At 34.6% G+C, this 23,349-nt stretch overlaps 1 protein-coding gene across 9 annotated transcripts in view; it reads left to right on the forward strand.

The window, feature by feature from the left end:
- LRP1B (LDL receptor related protein 1B) overlaps nucleotides 1–23,349 on the forward strand; it is a 1,853,519-nt gene that overhangs the window by 1,143,066 nt on the left and 687,104 nt on the right. For all 9 annotated transcript variants that reach the window (XM_032387847.1, XM_032388632.1, XM_032390176.1 and 6 more), the window contains 3 exons: nucleotides 4,433–4,573; nucleotides 9,125–9,250; nucleotides 16,752–16,868. In XM_032387847.1, coding sequence (XP_032243738.1) covers nucleotides 4,433–4,573; nucleotides 9,125–9,250; nucleotides 16,752–16,868 — 384 coding nt within the window. The remainder of the gene's footprint in view (nucleotides 1–4,432; nucleotides 4,574–9,124; nucleotides 9,251–16,751; nucleotides 16,869–23,349) is intronic.

Raw genomic sequence — 23,349 nt, forward strand, 5'->3', positions numbered from 1 at the left:
ACGGTGCAAAGCACAACTCTAAAAGCAAAGCTTGCAATTCTAGCACTTGTTAATATATTGAAAGCAATCTATGTGTCTGCCCAACACCCAAGTGCTGTATAGGTTCAGTCACATTAAACATTGGAACAAAGTCACATACATGGAGCTTTTCCTATATGTTCACTTTTTTTGGCATTGGGGGGGACTTTATTACTCTTTCTGTTTATCTATATATGGATCTTTTCCCCTTCAATTAAACTAACTTCACCCGTGATCTTGGGTGCTGGTAGAAGACTATTAGCTTTTGAGCCACTTGAAGTGATATTGTTTTCCTGAAGTATTTATATAGTCTCCAGAGAAAGAATTTCTCACTATAATAAATGGCTGTAATGTACAATTATGTCTCTACTAATTCCAGTAAGTTAGGCAGCAAGTATTTTTTTAATGTCTACTCTTTGACTGGTTCTATTCTTGTATTATTCTGTTCTGTATGTGACGTTGTCCTTCCTACATTCAAGAATTCCAAGTGGAAACATTAGATGTATAAAAATTATTTATAAAATGATTCCTTTATAGAGGTTTGTGCAAGGTATACAGAATACTAATCTTATTTTTTCTAGGTGCTATTAGCTCTCTTATGTGATACCGAATATATTGGCTTCATCATCTCATTGATTCTCACAAAAGTAGGTAGATTGGCTGGCCATAAGCTGGGGTGTGACGATAAATGACGTTGCTGCCCAATTCCACAGAGTTATGTCAATGCTTGGAAAAAGACCATGCTTTTTGAATGTCAAAGCTACCATCTTATCCAGATTATCACTTATCATGTTAAACATTTTCTTGATAATGGACATTGCTAGCTCAAAAATCATCTGTCTTCTCTCATTACAGATCTTGCACATACCTAATAGCGTTATGATAGCATGGTTTCTGTGTGACGTACTACTGTTTACATCTGGAAGGCTTGGGTTAGGACTAGAAAAAACCAATGATGTCATACGCCTTGAAAGACTTTGGAAATCAGAACCCAGTATCTTTTTTTTTTTTTTTTTTTTAATATTTACTATTATGTCAAAAATTCTGAAGGGCCTGAGATTCTACCCTAGGCAAGCTAACATGTTAACTTGTCAAAGATTCATAGATTCTGACAGAAGACACACATTTCCTGGATCAGACACAGAAGATTTTATTACTCATGTCACAGCAGGCAGCATGAGTTTCATGTTCATATCCGTTCTCTTCACCCCACCCAGCCCCAAAACATATGGGGGCAGTGCATAAGCAGGTGTAGGTGCATGCTGCACACACAGTGAATTTGTATTCACACTAAAGAACCCAAGCTTGAGTCTGCCAGAAAATCAGCCCAACATTTGCCCCAAAGGGAGACATTATCTTCACTATTTTGGCCAAGAAAAAAACCTGCTCTCTGCTCTAGAAGATGGCATTATCTGTCTTCCAAGGCTGTTAGCTATATAAGCATCCTTGAAAAAATGTCCAGAGTAAAAGCTGACACAAGACACATGGAAATGCCGTGGAGAAATGCCTCTTGCCCAACAAATTATAGGGCCTAGAAGACTTGCAGACACATTTTAAAATGTCAAAGATACTCGTATATATTTCATTATATCTGCTCTTACAGTTATAACCAATGTCTAACTGCTGTTACAAATTATAATAGTATTATACTAATGACATTGATATAGACCAGTATCAGCAATAAATATAAAAAGTGAAATTATCTCAAGAAGTTGGCTCTATTGGTTTTCAAACAATTGTCCTGTTATGAAAAATGAAAATGAAACTTTGGACATTGTCATCATGTATTTTTGAAAATCGCCACCTGTTTATTAGCAAATATCATTTAAAAATAACCAACAAATCGGAGGGGGAGATGAACCATGAGAGACTATGGACTCTGAGAAACAAACTGAGGGCTCTAGAGGGGAGGGGAGTGGGGGGATGGGCTAGCCTGGTGATGGTATTAAAGAGGGCACGTTCTGCATGGAGCACTGGGTGTTACACGCAAACAATGAAATGTGGAACACTACATCAAAAACTAATGATGTAATGTATGGTGATTAACATAACATAATAATAAAAAAAAGAAAAGAAAATTTTGTTAAATAAAAAAAATAAAAATAACCAACAATCCACACATATTTGAAACTATGTTTAAAACAAGTTTGGAAATTTTGCCTATTTGCATTCTTTCCATAATGATCTAAATGTCACTTGAAAAACATTTAGACTCTAAGCAGACTTAAAGATCTTATCTCCAAATTGGTTATGTTAAAGAATATTTAGTTTAAAATATTAATTTTGTGGGGGGTAGTTTTTCTTTCCATAGACATCTTGCTCTTCTTTAATATAGATGTAATTGTCAAAAGCAGCTATAATTTCACTCTTGTATATGGATATCCTTGATCATTTCTTAAAACTGTCAGTTGGGTTTATTTGATCAAATGACCATGTGAAAGCCAAGCTTTTTAAATTGGTGGGACTGTTATCAGAAGGAAAAAAAAAAGATGGTTTCTTGAGTTTTTCAATCCCCAAGCTATAAAACAACTGAATTTATGTAGCATTTCTTTGAAGTCAACTATAGAGAGACTAAAGAAAATCTTAAAGCTGAACTTAAGTTCGGAGGAAGCAGATTACATCTCAAATCAGGTTTCTTGTCTGACTGGATTTTTTTTTTTTTAACTGAGAGATTGTTGACCATTAGGCGTAATCATTATAGAAAGAAATTAATCAAAATACTCTTCATTAAATGCCTAGTTTTAAGCTGGGCTTATATGGATTCAAGGAAGAAATTATACCACCCTCAAAAATCTTAGGGTCCAACTGAGCACACTTGAGACTCAAAGTAAGGAAAGTTTGCATGTCATCAGTGATCAATTCTAGAGATTTTGAGAGGAAAGCTCTATCCTAGAAAGACCTAGACATATCCCAATGTACTTCCACTTTGCTTTGGTTACTATTCTCCTCCCAGTTGCTGCTATAAAAAGACATCCTCAGGTTGAATAGGAGACCCAGTGATCTCCCCTTTTTGTTTTTATATTGTTGTAATTTCCTATTTGGGACTTGTTCTATATAGATAACAATTTACAATTTTTATTATTATTATTATTATTTTTACTTTCAAGTGACCTTACAGAAATGATATCATTAGAGAAATTGCTGCTTCAGCATTTTGTTATTGAAAAGGATTAGAGTTAAAAAGGGAGACAAAATTACTATCAGTCCCTACATACAGTGTCTGCTTGTCTGAGAGGGGATAGAAGAGACACAGGCTTACCTTTGTTCAAATTGAATATTTCATTTACCCTTAAAGCCTTAAGAGTCTAGATTTAATGGGCAGTTTTTCTTTTCCAGACACAGGAACCCCCATGCCTTGAGCCTCACTGCATAGCTCTCTGAAGCAGATTCTCCACAGTTATGGTTCAAGAGTCACATTCCCTCTTCCATTCTTTGGAGCAGGGGAAATACAAGTATTAAAGGAGCGCTAACACAAAGCGTTCTAGAAATGCCTAATATGTTTTCTCAACATCCCTAATTATTGGCGTGTATATAGGTTTTGTGACAGTTCATCAATCCAAATGAGTTATCCAAAATGAAGGTCAAAGCCATCAGGACTGGAATAGAAAGAGTGGCTTTTGTTTCTCTTAGCAATAAACCAGCTTTTGATAATTCAACATATTTTTCAGTCCATGAAACACAAATTTCTTTTAACCATTGCCCCATATTCCTGTCTCTTTGTAGACTCCTATGAAATCCACTCAAAGAAAGCAAAAATCATCATCATAATAATAGCACTTTCAATTTGTGAATAAATCCCAATCAACTGAATTCTAACATTTGATTAGAGAATATGGGGTATATAGAGAAAACACTGCATAGAATCTGGATGTATAATGAGATCATTTTTTATTAACTTAATACTTCCATGAATACCTAACCAGAGCTGAATTTTTCTCCCACTTGCAGACCAGCAAAGTTAAAATAACCATCATGGCTGTGTTCTTGCCTTATTTTTTCACTTTGACTAATTTGGAGTGTACTTGTCTGTAAAATGGAGGTAGTAAAATTTTTTGCCGTGCCTACTCTGTAATGGGTCATGATGATAATTGAGATTATGAATGAAAGCCCTTTAAAAAGTAAAACTACACACTTAACATGAATATGAGGTGGTATTATGTTATTATTGTTGGTATTATTATTTTGGTGACAGTTGTTTAAAATAAATCTTTAAAATTCTTAGTAGAATAATTATTGTCAGAAAAACTTAATTTTTTTCTCCTTTCCAGGGGTGGTTGTCACTGCAATGTTAAGATATTTTCATATTTTCTTCAAAATGAAATGAATCAGTATTTTTGTTATTAAAACAAAGCTGACGTTTTAATGAACTGAATATAGCTAGTATTGTTCATATGTCTTTTTTTTTTAACCGTAGTTAATCCTGGAGAAATATTGCCTCACATATGCAAAGCTGGAGAATTCCGCTGTAAAAACAGACACTGTATCCAAGCTCGCTGGAAATGTGATGGTGATGATGACTGTCTAGACGGAAGTGATGAAGATTCAGTAAATTGCTGTACGTTCTCCTTCAAGTAATATTACAGTTCCCTGAGTCTTTTATTTGTTTTTTAAAGATCTTATTTATTTATTTATTTGAGAGAGAGAGAGTGCATGCATGAGCAGGGGGGACGGGCAGAGGGAGAGGGACAAGCAGGTCCCTGCTGAGCGGGGAGCCCCACACGGGACTCCATCTCAGGTCCCTGAGATCATGACTTGAGCCAAAGGCAGATGCTCAACTGACTGAGCTACCCAGGTGCCTTCCTTGAGTCTTGTAGCGTGTGAACTATCAAAGCAGTTTGTGAAATCTAAAAAATATCTGATAAAAATTGAACTTAGGTTTTTTTTTCCCCCCTCAGTCATCCGTTTATATAGAGTAGACTTTAGACTGTTCCCTTGCATGGTTTTAAAGCGCTGCTTTTCTTGTGCTTTTCCATCTTTAATATTATCATTTTGGTTGCTCCAGAAGTTCCTTCTTCCCTCTTATGTGCTATCAGTACCACCTCACCATTGTCAGAAGGTTGCTATAGGAGACCCTTTTGGATCTCTGAATTTAAAGATGTGGAAAATCAATTCAAACTCCCTCAAGTCAGAATTGCTCGTACAGAAGGTCACGATCCACTCTATTGCTCCTTGGCAACAGAGCCTTGAAGAAGATCCAAGGAAGCAAACATGGGTTTGGAACATGTTATTACTAACTTCACTGGCTCCGTACATGGTAGGAGACACCTATGGGGCACTCGGATAGAAATTCAAGGTTTGATTATCTCCCCTTTGGCTTCTATTTAGCTGTTTATCATTTCCCACAATAGGAATAGTTTCATGTTTCTGGTTGGGATAAGGAATTGTCCCACATATGTGGAAGGAAGACACTTTGAGAAACACATTAAATAATGTTTTGAGAATATATTTGATTAGAGTCAAAATGAAACAGTTTGGAGATATATAAAATATTTTTTATATGGAGAGAGGTGTGTGATGGATATATGTATCCGTAATCTTTTAATCTGACCTAGGTAAATTATTTTAAAAAGAAAATTTTTTTTTTTTCAATTGATGATATTTTCCAAGTTAAAATGGATGAACTAATTGAGTTAATTGACAGTCCTCCATTTTCTTGTCTTTCTTTTCTTTTTTTTTTTTACCCAAGATTATAAAAATAAAGTTTTAAAGATCTTTTGTTAAGCATGGGCAGAATTGGGGCACCTGGGTGGCTCAGTCTGTTAAACGTCTGCCTTCAGCTCAGGTCATGATCCATGATCCGGGAGTCCCAGGATGGAGCCCCGCATCATCTGGCTCCCTGCTCAGCAGGGAGTCTGCTTCTCCCTCTCCCCCTACTCCCCTCCCTGTCCCCTGCTTGTGCTCTCTCTCAAATAAATGAATAAAATCTTTTTTTTTTTTAAAGAATGGACAGAATTAGTCTAGACATTTATATAATGCAATTATCTATATTTTTGGATAAAACTCCAAGAATATGAGCTTTTAAAATACATTTTCCAGTTGTGTATAAATACATAATACATAAGTTGTAATTAATATATGAAGATAACACTACTTTCCCTTAATTTTCAAGCATGGACTCTGACTTCAACATTACGTGCTCCATGTTTTCAACCCTATTAATATTTATACTATAAAGTATTAATCCATAAACAACATATTAAATACTAAATTGATGCAATTAGACAAAAATTTCAGAGTGGGAGAAATTTCATCTAAGAATAAAGGGTGTTTTTCTTAACTTTTTTACACAAATGATGTATTATTTATTGATTAAATTAATTGCCTCCTTCCCTCTGACTCACAATGGCTATTCATGGTTTTAGTGAATGCTCCCTGCATATCAGCTTCCTGCGTAGTCACAGAGCGCCTGTGCAGAGCACAAGTGTTTTATCACAATATTCATGTAGTGTTGCTTTAGGTCCATGCTACTCCCTGTGTGATTGTTCTTTTCATGAATTCACAAAGAAACACATTTCCTCTATGAGCATATGGGGCATTGCATACTGTTAATTGCAGTGTTAAAATTCCTACTCAGGATTTTTTTCTTGATTATTTTCATCACTTCCCATACCATTACCCAAGCCAATACTATGGACTTTTCCTGCAGTCTTCTATTTCATTTATAGTCCATATTCAATTCTATATAATTAATTTTTCATCTTTACCTCCTCTCAGACTTCCCTGGCTAAATTAGTCTCCTATCCTAGATAAACTCAGCAAGTGCCTAGCTATTATTCCTACCACTATTGCTCCCTTAACTAAAGCCCACTTTCCAAACTGCTTCCAGAGTGGTATCCATAGAATGAAACCAAATCTTGTTATTTCAGTAAATCCATAACCAACAAGATAAATTCTAAAATCCATTGATTCACATATAAGCATTTTAGGACTCATGTTTGCATTTTTAGCCTTACATGCCTATCATGTATACACTTACCTTCTTTGTTCTGATATATCAAGTTGGACTATAAGTAGATCTCTAAAAAATGCCCTCTGTTTCTTGCCTCTATAACACTACAGCTTACGGTAATCCCCATGGTTTACCATGCATGACCTTTATAGGGAAGTCTTTTGTGAACATTGAAAAATCTCCTCTATACAGCCCAGTTGGAGTGAAACATCTCATATATATTTCTTTATCATGGTAGTGACCAAACAATATTGCAATTGTATGCTTATTTATCTGGTGCATCTAAGAGATGGATATCTTTACGAGCAGACACATTATGTTGTAGTGTCTTTGTAGTCTCAGAGTCTAACAAAGCACCCAGCATGTGGAGAATCGATGACTAAACAAAAGGGGCAACGGAAAACTAAACATCCCTGGCCACCTTCCAGCAATATGGAATCTTTTCTAAACTTGCAGTGATTCTGAGCAGTGTCATAATCCTGAGGTCCCATGGTTAATATGCCAGCACTATGTCATTCATTTCAGAAGATTATTTATATATTAAATGCCCATAAGCTTTGCCCTTGAATTCTGTTATCATTCTGTTTTCTATCCTTTAGCCTCTCAATTCCGAATCACAAGACTATGGGTTGTATTTATGCCTCCTTTTTGAACTCTGATTTACATCATTGATGAAAATTGCAAAAGTCCTTGATCAAGCTTTACTGAAGTATTTTTGCATAATCTTGGCACTTTAAAATTTTGACCCTCTAATATACTGGATGAATTTTATTCTCATGAGCAACTATTCTTGCTAAACTACCTGAAGTGAGTAGAAAATGTTAATCATGCTCAAATGCCAGGAAACATAAGGCTTTTCCCCCTATTTTTTTTTTTTTTTACTGTACATGAATAAAAACTTTCTTAAAAAGTGATAAAACCACTTCTCACCTAAGCTACTTTAAAGAAATAGTGTTTTGTAGAAACTGGCTGGAAAGGCATACATTTGCTATGCAACAGCATGATAAAATGGCTATTTTTTCAAATTCTAAGTAAAACTAATATCAAGGGGCGCCTGGGTGGCTCAGTCGGTTAAGCGACTGCCTTCGGCTCAGGTCATGATCCCAGGGTGCTGGGATCGAGTCCCGCATCAGGCTCCCTGCTCTGCAGGGAGCCTGCTTCTCCCTCTCCCACTCCCCCTGCTTGTGTTCCCTCTCTCGCTGTGTCTCTCTCTGTCAAATAAATAAATAAAATCTTTAAAAAAAAACCTAATATCAAAATTTATTTTTATCATACAGAAGTACAACTACTGGGCACAAGGAAAATTACTTCAAAAAGAGCGCTAAGTAGTGAAACAAATACTGAAGAGCATGCCAATTCAGTTAGGAATTTAGCCTCCAGGATGCAGGAAAAATAATCACAGAAGGTTAACTTTAAGATGGCCTCCTGCTGTGCTTATATATTGGAGGTTTAATCCTTAGCTGTGCATAGTTCCCCATATGAGGATTGGTCTTGTCCTCAGTATATTTTGTGCTTGCATGTTTGTTTGTTTGTAGTAGGGATGGAAAACTCAGGATGGTCATTTTCGTTATTAAAATTATGCAGGATATCATATTTAGCATCAACTCCAAGTCACAAGTATTGCATTTTTTTCCTACCAGTCTCAAGAAACACTGGGCAAAGCATAACAAAATTAGGCTTGTTTAATATTTCAGAAAGTACTGAACAGATGTGTGGCTTAAGAAAATGTATTTTTGATATATGATTGAATTATTTGATACTTACTTGTTATGTTTCATGTTAAAATTTGAGGTTACTTTAAATGTTTTTGGTAAAAATTCTGAAATTGAGTTACTTGAGATAAGGGATGGGAAAACAAGCTTAGTGATACAGTTGATTTTAGTGAAGACATGAACAAATGAATATATTTCCTTTTATGTGAGATTTCATTACTTGGTGTCTTCTATAAAAGTATTACATTTTAACAGAGCCTCAAATATTAATATTTGCTATAAAATATGCAACAATGAATGAAAGAAGCTGTGGCATTTATTGTACTATAATATTATAATTACTGCAAATTGTCTGTAACTATAACTTAAAATAATCATAATTGTATCCAATTTTAAATTATTAAACTTGCTTCTCCTCTCCCTCCACCCTCCCACCCTTCCCCAGTCAATCATAACTGTCCTGATGATCAGTTTAAATGCAAGAATAATCGCTGTATCCCCAAGAGATGGCTCTGTGATGGAGCTAATGATTGTGGAAGCAATGAAGATGAATCCAATCAAACTTGTGCAGGTAAAGGTTTGCTTGAATATATACATAAATCCCTTCCAAAGTTAGTCTCCATACAAATGCAGGTCAGTGCTTTGAACTAAGCTGAACCTTCCTAAGGCTGATGATCTGATTATTACAGTAGTAAATGAGTTCAGAGTTTGATGCCACAAAAACTAGAATGCAAATTATCTTTTACTTAATCCATGGGCATGACTCTGCTTTCCAAAGTAATTTGGCACTTTATCTATCCATATGGGTTGACCCGTCAGTACACTGCTTGGATAAGACTTGTCCCTGCTAAATCTTAATTGGCAGTGGAGGGTGAGGTTTATTATTAGCATGCTGTGATGGAGGCCATCTCACAAGAAAAACTATTTTTGTTTGTGTGTGTGTGTGCTTGTTTTTTACCTTGAAAAAATAATCTGTGTATTTTATTTAGTGTGCTGTAGAATACCTCTGTGAATAGCTTTCTGTTTCTGGCACATTATTTATGTGGGGTAGGTTTTTTTGTTTTTTTTCCTTTTTCATGAAGTCCTGAGATCATGAAGCCTATTTATATTTCCATGTAATTTATCCCATTGTAATACATCTGTGAATCCCTAGTCAGATTCTCTTTGAATGGGAATACACAGCTTGTGGTACAGGTTATAACAGATGACGGAAAGGTCATGACTAGTCAGGTAAGTGTTGAAAAATGATATTGACTAGCAGCAGCCTAGACCTATTCTTTAAATGATGAAGAAAAAGGAGTGTATTTGATGACTTTTATTGATATCTTGGTAAAAATTGTGGTTGTTTTTGGTAGTCATTACATACAGCAATGTCAAAATTTATCAACCCCTCCCCTTCTCTATTTGCCAAAATAAGCCTCACTAAAGAAAAATTATTATAACCTATTAGTGAAAACTGTAGCAACAGCATATAGAGCAAAGACCCAGAGGTTAAGGAGCCTGGTTTGTATGCTTGGTTGTGTCACTGGTTTTCTCTTGGAAAGGCTTGTCCCTCAGCGCACTGTAATTTCCCTGTATATTTCTTTCTGCTCTCCAAGAGTATGAATTGACTAGAAGATATTTCCTAACAGCTTTTTTTCATGTACTAAACAACAATGAAAGAACAAAACAGTTGCCACTCCATATCCTAATCTGCATCTCATATTCAGTTTTTTTTCTCCATAGTGACATATTTGCTAAGGATCCATAAGCTAGTTATTCTCTTGTCCCTTGACTAAATATAGTCCAATATTTTAGAGTAGCTGACTATTTTCAAGATATTTTGTACATCATGTAAGGTTGTTTTATAAAGGGTTATCAAATAAAAAGGAACCTCTAGAGACTCTCTGGTCCTAGTCTCTCCCTTTAAGTCTATTCATTTCATAGCTGAAGCATGGAAGAAAGGACTTGCCTTAACTCACATCATTGGTAAGAACTGGGAAACTCAATGTATGAGTTATTCTCTAATCCCATTGCTCTTGTTATCAAGCTATATTATCCTGAGTTTTAGCTAGAATTTTAGGTACGATCGATTTAACTTTGCTTAGATTGTTCTTACAATTGGGACTATAATTTACAATGAAGCTTCTTTCTAAGCTGGTGCAATTATTATTTTTTTAAAGCTTAAGGTTTAGTTCTGAGACTATGTTCCATTACTTCCTAAACAGATAGGTCTGTTTTCACCTTAAAATAAAAGGCATTGCTGACTCAATTCATAATACCATGTCTTTTTTCATTTCTGTTAGACTATTAAAATCTTCCTGTTTCTACATGATTTTTAAGGGAACATTTGGGATTGATTGATAGTAGTAAAAGTGGAAATGCTATGTATAAGAGCAAATAAAACAATCATCCTAATCAATCCTAATTAGTAAGATTTCTCAGCCACCCCAGGCCTGTAGTCCACTAGGAAATGGGATACAACTTGCTTGTACCTCAAGTGCTGCTTTCATTGATGGCAGCTGACATCCGCCAGTGAGTACCAGGTCTTCTTGTCAGTATAACAGATGCTATGGTCACAGTATGCCTTAAGAAATAAAGAAGAACAAAAATTAAGAATAAAAAGAACAAAAAGAAAACCACAAATATGCCTTTTTAGCTTTGAAAATTAAGTATGTTGTGTTGCAGTATATTTCCATTTTGTTTGACCAAAATAAATAAATAGGTCACATAGTTCATCATTATGAAAAAGAAAGTATGGCAAATACATTAGATAATTTCTCTGTCTGGGTCGTTTCTATATATATAGGCATATACATGGATAGGTATCATAGACAAAGGATTTCCCAAATGGGGGGGGGGGTGTTATTTTGTAACTGAATCCACTGCCCTGTAGCTTTTAGCATTATAACTACTTTATATCTAAAAGAGAATCCTTTCCTACAAGATGCCAATTTCCTATTTTGTTCCTTTGGGATTTCTCCTTCATGAATCTACTAATTCAATAAAAACTTATCACAACATTGGATATAAAATGAGGAAAAATACACTATATCTTTCCTTAGAAAGCTGAGTGAAGATGGGGAGAAAAAACATGTAAACAGGTCATTCTAATGCAATATTCAAAGTGTTAGGTTGAACTACAAATGGATGCACAAGAACAACTAATTTAGTCTTTGTGTATCTGGGAAGGCTTCCTGAGGGAGGTGATATCCAAGCTAAGCGAAAGAAAGAAGGAAAGAAGAAAGAAAGAAAGAAAGAAAGAAAGAAAGAAAGAAAGAAAGAAAGAAAGAAAGAAAAGAAGGGAGGAAGGAAGGAAGGAAGGAAAGAAAGAAGGAAGGAAGGAAGGAAGGAAATAAAGAAACCTGAGTAACAGCTCAAGTCATTCAATCAGGAAAAATAAATAATCTGAAAGAATTAACCTTTGACAAGATTGTGGAATAAAAGGAACCAACATACACTTTTTGTAGGTGTATAGATTGTTTTTCTACATTGGAAAGCATTTTTTTCTACATTGGAAAGCATTTGGCCAAATCCAATAAAGTGGAGATGTGCATACCTTCAAGTCTGTAATTCCATTTCTAGATTTATGCTTGCATACCTATGCTCAAAGAGATGCAACTAAGAAATTCATTGTCCTAATGCTGGTAATAGTGAGAAATTAGAAACAACTCAAATGCCCATGAACAGGAAATATATATATATATATATATATATATATATATATATATATATACACATATATATATACACATATATGCTATATAAAAGAACTATATATAACACCATATAAATATATATATTCATATATATAACACTATATAGTGTTATATTCACATAATAGAATGCTATTCATCCTTAAAATGAATAAACTAGATCTCAAATACCAACAGAAATTAATTTCAAAAACAATATTTAACCAACAGTTGCAGATTATAAATCATTTAGTGCCATTTATATGAAATATAAAAATACAAAACAATTCTATATATACTTATTGATTTATAAATGTGTAAGAATAGGATAAAAATATGTCTGGAAATTAAAAAAAAGAAAATCAATTAAGGATAGTAGTTACATCTAAAAAGATGGAAATAGGACCGAAAAAAATTACATAGGAGATTTTAAGTGTACCTATAACACATTTTTCTGAAGTAAAACAAAAACAGTCTGTAGTAACTATAGAAAAAAATAAGATTTGGGATGCCGGGGTGGCTCAGTCAGTTAAGCATCTGCCTTTGCCTCAGGTCATGATCCGGTCATCGAGCCCCTCACTGAGCCCCATATCGAGCCTTGCATCGAGTCCCACATCGGGCTCCTTGCTCAGCAGGGAGTCTGCTTCTTCCTCTGCCTACCACTCCGCCTGCTTGTGTTCTCTCTCTCTCTCTCTCTGACAAATAAATAAGTAAAATTTAAAAAAAGAAAAGAAGATTTGATAGAGCTATATGATGGTAGACAGGTGTTAATGTTATTATTTTCTATACTTTTCTAGGTGATAGCAAGATTTTACTGGGGGGGCAGGGTGGGGGAGAATGATTGATTAGCATAGTTAGTGAGGGTGAGGTGAAGTCCATAGAGGATGATAGGGGGTTGGAGGATTCGCCTGGAAGAGGAAAGAGCATATGTACAGCAGGCAGAAGAAAGCTGACAGTCGGGGGCTTGGTAGTTGTTCTCCCTCACAAAAAGAAAATATGTTTCTCTACTTATGAGAGAGACCCAGAGGCCAAAGATGAGAAGTAGTTAGATTTGAAGTTCTTTTTCCTCATAATTGCCAGTGATGATCCTTGGATTCAAGCGTAGCTAATTTCAGGCCAGATTTTTTCCATAGCACTGAGCTCTAATTAGATTATATAATATTTATTCTTCTTACATCCTCCACAAATTTTGACCAAATTCAAACGAGGCAGATATATTTGCATGAAGAAAACCTGCTATATTAAAAAAAATCAGACTTCTTTATAAGATAAATTGAAAAGTATGTGTTGATATGACATAGGTTTTGTTTAAATAGAAGGCTTTGATTAAAATACGGCAAAGGTGAAGTTTAGGAATAATGTGTGAAGATCTCTTTGCCTCTTCCTCCTTATTGTTCCCGTGTGTTGTGGGATTTCTCACTGCTACATGACGGCAGGAGAAGCATAATTAGTGATGGGTAGAAAAAAATTCACATTGTGACAGTGGATTTTTGATTCACTGCTAGATAAACAATTTCACTGAGGAAGTATAAATTTCCTCTTCATTAGAGAAGCATTTGCTACAACATTAGAGTCCTCTGGGGCTACTCTGCTAATCTTACCTCCAAAGTAATTTAGATCTGATGGAGATAGGAACTGAAAAAGTAAAGATTGTGTCTTCCTGATATAAATCCAATGATTAGAAAGAGATGATTTAGTCCATTTTATTATATCATATAGACAGTACGTGTAGATTTATGGAATGAAGCATTTTTTCCCATCTGAAATTACTTAAATTTCCTCAGTGGACTAAGCAGGTAGTTTTTCCATGATTAGAACAATGAATTCATATGTTTTCAGGTCATATGATCCTTCAAAAATAAGACAGTAAATATTCTTTGGAGTAATGGGTCCTAACAGTTCTTCAAGCTCTGAGTTAGTGAAGCGACACACAAATTCCCACACTACACAATGTGTAACAGGTTCTTAGGAGTTCTTTCTCATTCTCTTCTATAATCACCATAGTGCTCCTGATGAAGGAAAACGATCTGAGAAAACTTTGCTAGAACTAAGTCTGAATGGCAAGGAGGGAATTCTGTGATATAAAAAAAAATCAGATAAAAGAATATTGTATTGGGATATTTAATATATTCTTATTATGGGTCAATTAAAATTTAATAGGAATGAAAATAGGTGATGATATATTTTGCTTTAAACAAGAAAACAAGAAAGACTGAAGGAGTGAAATAGGGAATGAGGGAATACAGGAGAGATGAAGGAAAGAATAAGTGGAGAGAAGAAAAGAAAAGAGAAAGGGAGAGAGAGGAAGAAAGGAAATAAAGAAGGAAGAAGGGGGGAAGGAAAGAGTGAAGGAGAGCTGGAAGGAGGAAGGGAGAAAATATTGAAGAGAAAACTCTTATTAAATTTCTCTTAAATCTCAAAAAGTAAAAATTATTTACTGCAATCAGTGAAACAAAACAAAGGCTTTCAAGAAAAAAAAATACGAATCTTGTTCACACCTCTATGCCTTTTCCTTCCCATCAAGTAAACTGAATGCCAACACCTTCATCCTTCTCTAGGCTAATACAAATATATACATATTTTTCCAAGTAGACATAGTTTTATTAAAATTACCTAGGAACTTTGTTGATTTAATCTAAACATTAGAATAATTTCACAGAAAACCCATAGAGTTAGCCAAATGAGACAACAAATATTTAATCCTACTTGAAATTAAAACATTGAAAACTTCAGAAGTATACATATTTGTGGGATACTTAAAATCTATTAATGTAAGATAAATGCTTTATTTGTAAAAAAAAAAAAAAAAAAGGAAAATCCAAATATTGTATAAAATGTTTTAGATTTAGAACCCTTAGCTACATAAGTAAAGCAGAATACGAAGTGTAATAATTTTCTGGAATTTCTAATTATAGACACTGAGGTTAGAAATGGTGCATTGAATCTAATATGTCGAATCAAACCAGTAATGTTTTCATTGTTTTTCTCAAGTATACTTCTAAGTATTCATTAATAATAGATACATGTTTTTACATAGCAAGTATACTTTCCTTAAAAGGAAATAACTAGCACATAACTTTTAAGAAATTATTTTAAATGACCTCTGAAACCCTGATTTATGAAAACCCATTTTAGTGTGTTTGTATGACTTGTCTTTGAACCACTCTCAATTTTATACCAACCATTAAGTCGTAAGGCATTTTGATGAAATAGAAATACAGCCTTCTAATTCTTAAACCCCAAAACAGAAGGAAGTCTGTAAACTAAGCAATGTTCTCTTATCATGGCTATAGAAATCCAGACCCTAATTGTTCCTCATCTGTCCAATGCTCGTCTGACCCAGATATTACTAGGTGTGAGTATCCCCTTCCTATAATTTCCCACTCTTTTTTTCTGACCCAGTAAAAAGAAGGGGTGGTAGGAAACTGATACTTAAGAAAACAAATTTGTATTTCAAAGAAAAGAAAAAAATCAAATATTTAAAAATAAGCAAGTAAAAAAAACAAAACAAAACAACAACAAAAACCTAAGTCTGTAAAAGCAAAGCCTGGGAGAAAGGTTAGGATAGCTATCTAGGATTTCATGCTTTCAAAAGTTGACCTGACTGTAATAGAAAATGGTGATCAAACTCCTTGTAGAACATCACCAACCCCTTCACTGAATAATTGAAACAACTGCCTTTGGCTAACATAGAAAGAAAGATTCCATTTGTGTGTTCATTGAAACCACTGAGAGAGGCCAAAGCAAAGTTTATTAATATACTTTGATTTAAGTTATACATTTTTATTTAACTGTGCTGAAAAGTGAATTTTAAAAATCTGTCATAAGGCTAAATGTATGTTTTAAGAAATATTTTCTGCATTCTTGTTCCATACTTTGGATCATTTAGAGACCAAGAAATAAATGCACTACAATGTTAGAGGAAAAGAACAATTCTGCCCCCCATGACTAGAAACTAGATACCCTGATATAGTCTCCCAAATCCTTCCTCCTACATTACAGCAAGTTTTCTTGGTTTATTGACAAAGACTATGTGAAATTCTTTTTTGTTAATTAAGAGTTGGATGAAATTTAATTCCACCGTATATTCATAAGCATGTGCCAGGCAAAAATTGTAAAATAATGAATTCATAGCTTCATTTAAAGAAGTGTGTGAGGATTACTGAATATCTTGTCATTTAGCAGCCACTGTAACTGAAGGGCAAAGCATGTGAACTTCAGAGAAGAGAAGCAAGTTGGCAGTATCAAAAAATTAATAAAAGTTTACTTTAAAATATTTTATCTAATAAAACAATAGAATATCTTATGCGCAAAAGAGTTATTGCATGATTTATTTTACCTGAACATTGTTCAAAAGGCCTCTAAATGTATTATTTGTACATTAATTGGTTATCTTAGCCAGAACATGCCAGGTGGACCAGTTTTCTTGTGGAAACGGGCGCTGCATTCCCAGAGCATGGCTATGTGACAGGGAAGATGACTGTGGTGACCAGACAGACGAAATGGCATCTTGCGGTAAGTTGTGAGTGAACCGCGCTGTTAGTGGAGACCATGTCAAATCACTATAATGTCTCTTAAGAGGTTGTTTATTTCTTTATAAACACTAGTCAACAAGGCAGAAGATCTGTTACATTTTATCACTGCCTTTTAGGCCTGAGTGTGTACCTTAATGATAACTTTGGAATATGAGTTTCATGAGTCAGTAACCATATCCTCGGGTAAAATAAATGGATCCAAACATTACAGATTTTATTAGGAAGTGGTTATTACAAGCCTAACAGGACGTTCTCAAATGTTCGTTATTAATCTTATGTTGGTAATGATTAATTTTTTCGAGTAGCTCATTGAGTGACATTTGGAGTAATTGGAAGTACATGTTTCTTGTTAGCATGCATGTGTTATCTTCTTGGAACAATAAACAATACAGACTAAGATTACATAATTGGTAAACCATTTATTTCATTTCTATTGAGTCAGATAATTCTGTTATTAGTTTAAGATAGCTTTGTTAATGGCAAAATTCCTGGTCACTTTCCACCTATCCTCCTACTTTGGGAAATGGTATTTATTGTTACATAAAGTTGCAAATTTAATTACTCTCATTTGTACCCATGTATCAGTAGATTTTATTATCATTTGTCTGAATAATGTGTAGTGAAACATAGTAAGGGAATGAATCCAGTTTTCTAAGAACTGTGCTTTCTTTTAGGCATGGCTATGAATTTTTTAAAATTACTAATGGGAAAAAATACATTATATATGCTTAGCACATTTATTAAAAATATAATGCATTGAGAATATATTTTTAATAATTTAACTCCATGTTGTAGCACTTCTAACAGTGGGAAAATAAGACCTTTTTAAAAAAAAAAAAACTCTTAATTTAAAAGGCTCTAGTTAGGGTATGCATTCATGGTTTACCTAAAATTTTATTTTTAAAAAATTTCTTAAACTAGACTTAAGTCCCTGTAGACTTTTGAATTTGTGACCTTTGAATAAAGTATAGATAAGTGAGTAGTACTAATTGACATTGTAAAGAAAATAATAGCAGTGTTAAAGAAGAAAGCAATCGACAGTCACACAGTAACAGTCAATTTTACATCTCACATGTAGAGTTTCCAAAGCCTGTCCAGTTAAGGGATTTGAACAATGTATCCTTCTCCTTTCCAACGTCTAGACTATTCCTGTGGCTGGGTCTGCATCTAGCCAGCTCTATTATTTATGAAAGCTTAATTGCTTTCCTGTCCCCAGCATCTCCTTCCAGAATATAGCAAAAGGATAATGAACACCCTGAAAATATTAAAGACAGAGAAATCCTGGAGTCAGTCTGATTTAGAAGGAAAGGCCATGAAAACATTAAAGAGTAGGAAAATAAATAATGAGCTCATTAGAGAACTTCAGTTAGGTCTTTGATCTGACTTATATTTAGGACTTTTCACGAGATGAGGGAAAGAAGGGTCGGAGGGAGCTCAGACACACATTTTCTTCTTGAATATGTACAGCAAATCTATGAGAAACATACTATTGTTCAGATTTTACAGATAAGGGAATCAAAACTTAGAGACATTTGACAACTTGCTTGAGATCATAAGGCTAATAAATAGCAGGACCAGGCTATGAATCCAGGTATACCTGAAACTAGAACTCAGACATTTCAGGTCAACTTTATCTGGGAGCCATGGATTGGGTACCAAAAGGGAGTAGATCAAGTAATTATGCCTGTCCATATCCATTGACTCTCTTATTTAAATGAACATATACCTATACCATATACCTATAATGAGTTTTGCTCGTTGGTGGGTTGGTAAATCTTTTAAGATCTCCCGCTGAGGAGGAGCCCTGATCTAGTGTTTGCCTATTTTTTGTGGTGTAAATACTCCCACCGTGGCCAATATCAAGTTGCCAACATGACTTCCTGATTTGGGAAAACATGTGCACACCAACATACAGTATTTCCACAATACAGATGTAATAAACATAACTAACTCCAAGAGCAAAATAATCAGGAAATTATGAACCTTGATCATTTATTACCCTTGCTTTCAACATTATTTAATTACAAATTTATATAGTTTATTTATTTTAAATAATGGATGTGTGCTTAACCGTTGATTCCTAGAATCCTTGAAAATTTAAAAATCGGTTCTTGCAAGCTGGTACAAGATGCATCCAGTATACCACAGGATATGAACACACTGTGAAATGTAGTTGTCAGTTTGCTTCTGAAATATAGCAAATTTTATAAAGTGTCACTAAGCCACATGGGTTAGTCTCAGCACCATTTCCCCTTTATAAGGTGAGAAACATGATTCTCTCCAAACTTGTTCCTCTCTGTAGTAACATGAATTTATCTTTCAGATTGTCATTATAAATCAAAATTTATGTCAGTAGGGAAGCTGATAGTGAAGCTCTGGTAGGCATAATCTCACTTTTAAAGTTGTAGGAGAAGATGACATAGATTATTCTCGTATCAGAAATTATTTCTGCGCTGAATACAAAATGATAAAAATATTATAAATTGTTTAATTTACTGCATTAAAAAAGTCACTCTCCTTGGCAGTAATCTGGAAATGAATATAAGTTCAACTAATTCCCAGTTCTATTAAGCATCATTATAACATCTGGAGTGATCATATTTCACTTTTCCCATTGGAGTCGGTCAAGTTCCCATAGGTTTAATCCTACTAGAAGATTGCAGTCATTTTTTTTTCTTATACTTTAACTCCACAAACAGCTTCTGTTTTGTTTAATAATTACTATTTTATACTGAAAATAATACCCAAATTTGGATTTTAAAACATGAGAAACCTATGGTTAGAAATGCTTCTGGTTGTAGTTAGGAGCAAAAGGTACTGAAACCAAGGGTCAAATTTTAGTGGAATTCATTAGCACCTATTTATTTTATTTGCATTTGCTTTTATAGCAAGTTAATTGCATATTTTAGGTTGAGATTATATATGGGCAAACACTTACATAATTAGGAAGGTCTTTGAGAGTTCCCCCTTCATCTTTTTTTTTTTTTTTCATTATTATTGCAACTATTTATTGTGTTTCAGGACTGGCATGTGTAGACAGGAGACTCTGTATATTGATTCTGCAAATAAGAGCAGATATGTTAAAATTGTGAAGACTGTGTTGGAAGTGGACTATGTGTCAAGGAACAAAGTGGTCACTCATTTCAAGGGTGTTAGCTTTGGTTCTCAACTTTAGCTGTCAGTAAAAAAATCACCTGAGAAGCTTCAGAATCATCTGCCATGCCTCACCCCAGATTAATTAAATAAGGGTCCCTAGGGGTCAGACTCAAGAATCACTAATTTTAATGCTGTCCAAGTGGTATAAGTGTGCACTCAAGTCTGAGAACTCTTACGGCCAAGTTTCTCAAACTTGAGCATGCATTAGAATCTCCTGGGGGGCTTATTAAAAAAGCAAAGGCAAAAACAAAAACAAAAACCAGAATTCTGGGCCTGATTTCCAAAGACTATGATCAAGTAGGTCTTAGGTGATTCATAATTTATATTTCTAGCAATTGATGCTGATTCTAATGCTACTGGTCAAGGAACCATACTTTAGGGAACACCATTCAGGTTTGATTTTTATCTTACGTATATACTTAATGACATAATTTTGTTTATATATGCAAAATGAGTTAAGATGGAAGCAATTATCCAGACAAATTTTCTTCCCATCTCCAAATTACAACATTAAACATAAGTGCATTTCATGATTAAATGTAAGAATATTTCAGGCAAACTTTCATTTTGCCCCTTGGAGAATTTATTGTCAAAAGCAAAATTTATTTGTTTATTTTAAACTGTAGTTTAACTATTTTGAGATTGTTCTATCTTCCAAGTATCTCAACATAGCTTATATTTATTATTATTTTTTAAATAAATAACCTTAACGTGAGTTGATAACTTCTGATTTGTTCAAAAGATTTAACTTGGGAAAATAGCTGAAATTTATTAACAGATTGAAAGTCAATTCAATGGGGTATAAATAAAAATCCACTAAAACTTGTAAACTTAATATGATTCCATTTTATGGATGTTGATTTTTTAAATCTAGGAAGATAGTAAAATTGTGTCTCATGTACTTGTAATTTTACTTGTAAATGTTCTTGTAATTTTATTCCACATAATTAAGGAGGAAAGAATCAGAATGAGAATTGGCAAATATCAGACACAAACAAAAGAGAGAGCTGTCAAAAAGAAATCATTTCCCAGTTAAATCAGTGTATGTTGTGTATCAAAGATATTTTCAATTAGGTTATTAGAAAAACAAAGTTTCTGATGAAATGTATTATTATTATATACTTATATTATTATTATAATTAATTTTGTAAGAAAAAATGCATATGTTTGTAACAACTTAAGTGAGGATTAATAACCCAGAGGATCATTAACCCACATTAACCCAGTAATTATTAATTACTGGCAAAATGTGAATATTGCCAAGCACTGCTTTCAGTTGCTCTGTCATTCCTTGATAACATCTTGGCAGACACAACGATTCTGCCAACTTTTAGTTTCTGTAACTTGATCCAACCTGTTTTAAAACTCCAGTATTATATCTTAGTCAAAGCTTTTTTCTCCCCCCACTGCTGGCTAGATTTTAGGTTCTAAGAACTTAGATGAGAGGCGACCGTGTTCTGTTTTTACCTCCCTACATCTGTTCCCTCTGCTAGCCTTAGCTCTTCAGTCACATGGGACAGTTGGAGAAATAGGTACTACCTTTTTAAGTAGGCCCGGTGGTAACTTTCTCTGCTTCTCTGAAGGTCCCTGCCCTCTGACACATAAGCAATGCTGCTCTCTTGAGAGACTCTTATGTGAGATCTTCAGAGAGGCTTCCCTTCATAGTTCCCTCAACTCCCTCTTTCTTCTCTGTTTCCTCTTCTTCTTCCCCACAACTAGATTTCTTTTATCCCCATCCCCCTATCATTCCCACTCCCCTTTGCTAGGTGGGCACCCTCTTGGTTGCATTGCTGATATGACCAAAAAAAAAAAAAAGTTTTGCTCTCTTGTGCGGGTCCACTTTTTGTCCCTCCTCACCCACTCTCTTAAATGTGATCAGGCTAGTCTCCTAATGACCCATCTTTTGGATGCCACCATTCTCCAGTTCTTTCTTCTTCTCTAGATGCAGGGTAAAATGGTCAGTCTACTTCCTGAGCAACATTCAATCAGTTCCCTTTTCTCATGCACTCATAAAATTTCATGAATGATTCTCATGGGGTCTCTCCTTTCTTTGAATCCACTGGTCTTTGAACAAAATTGACTTGTAGATTACTCTTCTTTTATAAGGAATAGCTCCAACTACTGGATCCTGTCTATAAAATGCAAGAGTGCTTAACATTTCCTTGTTCGTAGCATTGGATCTAAATGGGTGCCATGGCAAAAGGAAAAATCCCACTATTACTTGTATTTATTTACTTAACTCAGTCAATCATTTTCTCCCTCCTTCTCCCTCTCCCTTTCTCCCTTCCTATTTCCTGTTAAGGCAGGAAGGCGCATGCTGCCCAGTGCAGACAGATTCTGCAAAATGTACATAATGCATGTTTATTCAATATATGGAAATTTAGAAAGAATAAGAAAACCATTCATTTTAGCCCCTCACATTATAAATAAGGTAACTAAAGCACTGAAAGTTGTGTGTCCAAAGTTGCAGAAAGAGATATGGCAAGCACTGGAACTCAGACCCATTCACTCCTCATTATCTGTTTCAGAGAATCACAGGTATTGGTAGTTGCCTGTACATGCTATCTAATTCCATCATCCATCTGATATAAGAATTCTAAAACTGGTCTCAATGATGCTTACCCAGTCCTTGTTTGAATATTTTCAGGAACAAAGAACTGGCCATTCCACAGGGTAGTTAATTCTACTGGTGGGCAGTAATTGTCAGAATATTCCTCCTTTGAGGGTACATACCTCAATATCATAAAAGCCATCTATGAAAAACCTACAGCGAATATCATTCTCAATGGGGAAAAACTGAGAGCTTTCCCCCTAAGATCAGGAACGCGGCAGGGATGTCCACTATCACCACTGCTATTCAACATAGTATTGGAAGTCCTAGCCACAGCAATCAGACAACAAAAAGAAATCAAAGGCATCCAAATTGGCAAAGAAGAAGTCAAACTCTCACTCTTTGCAGATGATATGATACTTTATGTGGAAAATCCCAAAGACTCCACCCCAAAACTGCTAGAACTCATACAGGAATTCAGTAAAGTGGCAGGATATAAAATCAATGCACAGAAGTCAGAGGCATTCCTATACACCAACAACAAGTCAGAAGAAAGAGAAATTAAGGAGTCGATCCCATTTACGATTGCACCCAAAACCATAAGATACCTAGGAATAAATCTAACCAAAGAGGCAAAGGATCTGTACTCAGAAAACTATAAAATACTCATGAAAGAAATTGAGGAAGACACAAAGAAATGGAAAAACGTTCCATGCTCATGGATTGGAAGAACAAATATTGTGAAGATGTCAAT

This window comes from Phoca vitulina, unplaced genomic scaffold (genome assembly GCF_004348235.1).
Source record: "Phoca vitulina isolate PV1807 unplaced genomic scaffold, GSC_HSeal_1.0 scaffold1, whole genome shotgun sequence".
In the NCBI taxonomy this organism is placed as follows: Eukaryota; Metazoa; Chordata; class Mammalia; order Carnivora; family Phocidae; genus Phoca; species Phoca vitulina.